The sequence below is a fragment of the Nothoprocta perdicaria genome, unplaced genomic scaffold (assembly GCF_003342845.1).
Source record: "Nothoprocta perdicaria isolate Ctin4 unplaced genomic scaffold, notPer1 scaffold_163, whole genome shotgun sequence".
In the NCBI taxonomy this organism is placed as follows: domain Eukaryota; kingdom Metazoa; phylum Chordata; class Aves; order Tinamiformes; family Tinamidae; genus Nothoprocta; species Nothoprocta perdicaria.
Genome location: NW_020454794.1, coordinates 1,480,283 through 1,480,825, shown reverse-complemented (window position 1 = coordinate 1,480,825; position 543 = coordinate 1,480,283). Strand labels below are relative to the sequence as shown.

Below are 543 nucleotides of genomic sequence, written 5' to 3'. Positions count from 1 at the left end.
GCTGGCCGAGAGCTTCGCGCTCAGCATCCGCGACAAGGAGCTGCGCCTGCCGCCGCCGCGCGGCGCCGCGCAGGGCGACGGCCCCGGCGAGCCGCCGTGCTGCGCCCCGCCGGAGCTGTTCGCGTGCCCGCTCTGCCGCCGCCTGCTCTGCGAGCCCGTCACGCTGCACTGCGGCCACACGCACTGCCGCCGCTGCGCGCAGCGCGCAGACTGCGCCCGCTGCCACCGCGCGCGCCGCGCCGACGCCGCCGGGGCGCCCTCCGCCTCGGCCGCCGGCACCGCCACCACCGGCGGCGCCTGCCCGCGCGTCAACGTGGTGCTGGGGCACCTGCTGCACAAGTGGTTCGGCGCCGAGAGCCGCGCGCGGCGGCTGCGCGCAGAGGGCGACGCGCTGCGCGAGCGGCACGAGCCGGCGGCCGCGCTGGACAAGTACAACGAGGCGCTGGAGACGGGTGAGCGAGCGAGAGCCGCCGCCGCCTCCTCCTATCCTCCTCCTATCCTCCTCCTCCTGCTCCCTGCTCGCCCCTCTCGGCCGCCTTCCCC

The 543-nt window shown here is 78.5% G+C and overlaps 1 protein-coding gene across 1 annotated transcript in view; it reads left to right on the top strand.

The window, feature by feature from the left end:
* Nucleotide 1: 1 nt before the first annotated feature.
* The window catches only part of LONRF2 (LON peptidase N-terminal domain and ring finger 2), a gene marked incomplete at its 5' end in the record, with an annotated part of 35,339 nt that continues 34,797 nt past the window's right edge, over nucleotides 2-543 (top strand). Inside the window, one exon of the mRNA XM_026035648.1 lies at nucleotides 2-452. Within this exon, the coding sequence (XP_025891433.1) occupies nucleotides 2-452 (451 nt within the window). The remainder of the gene's footprint in view (nucleotides 453-543) is intronic.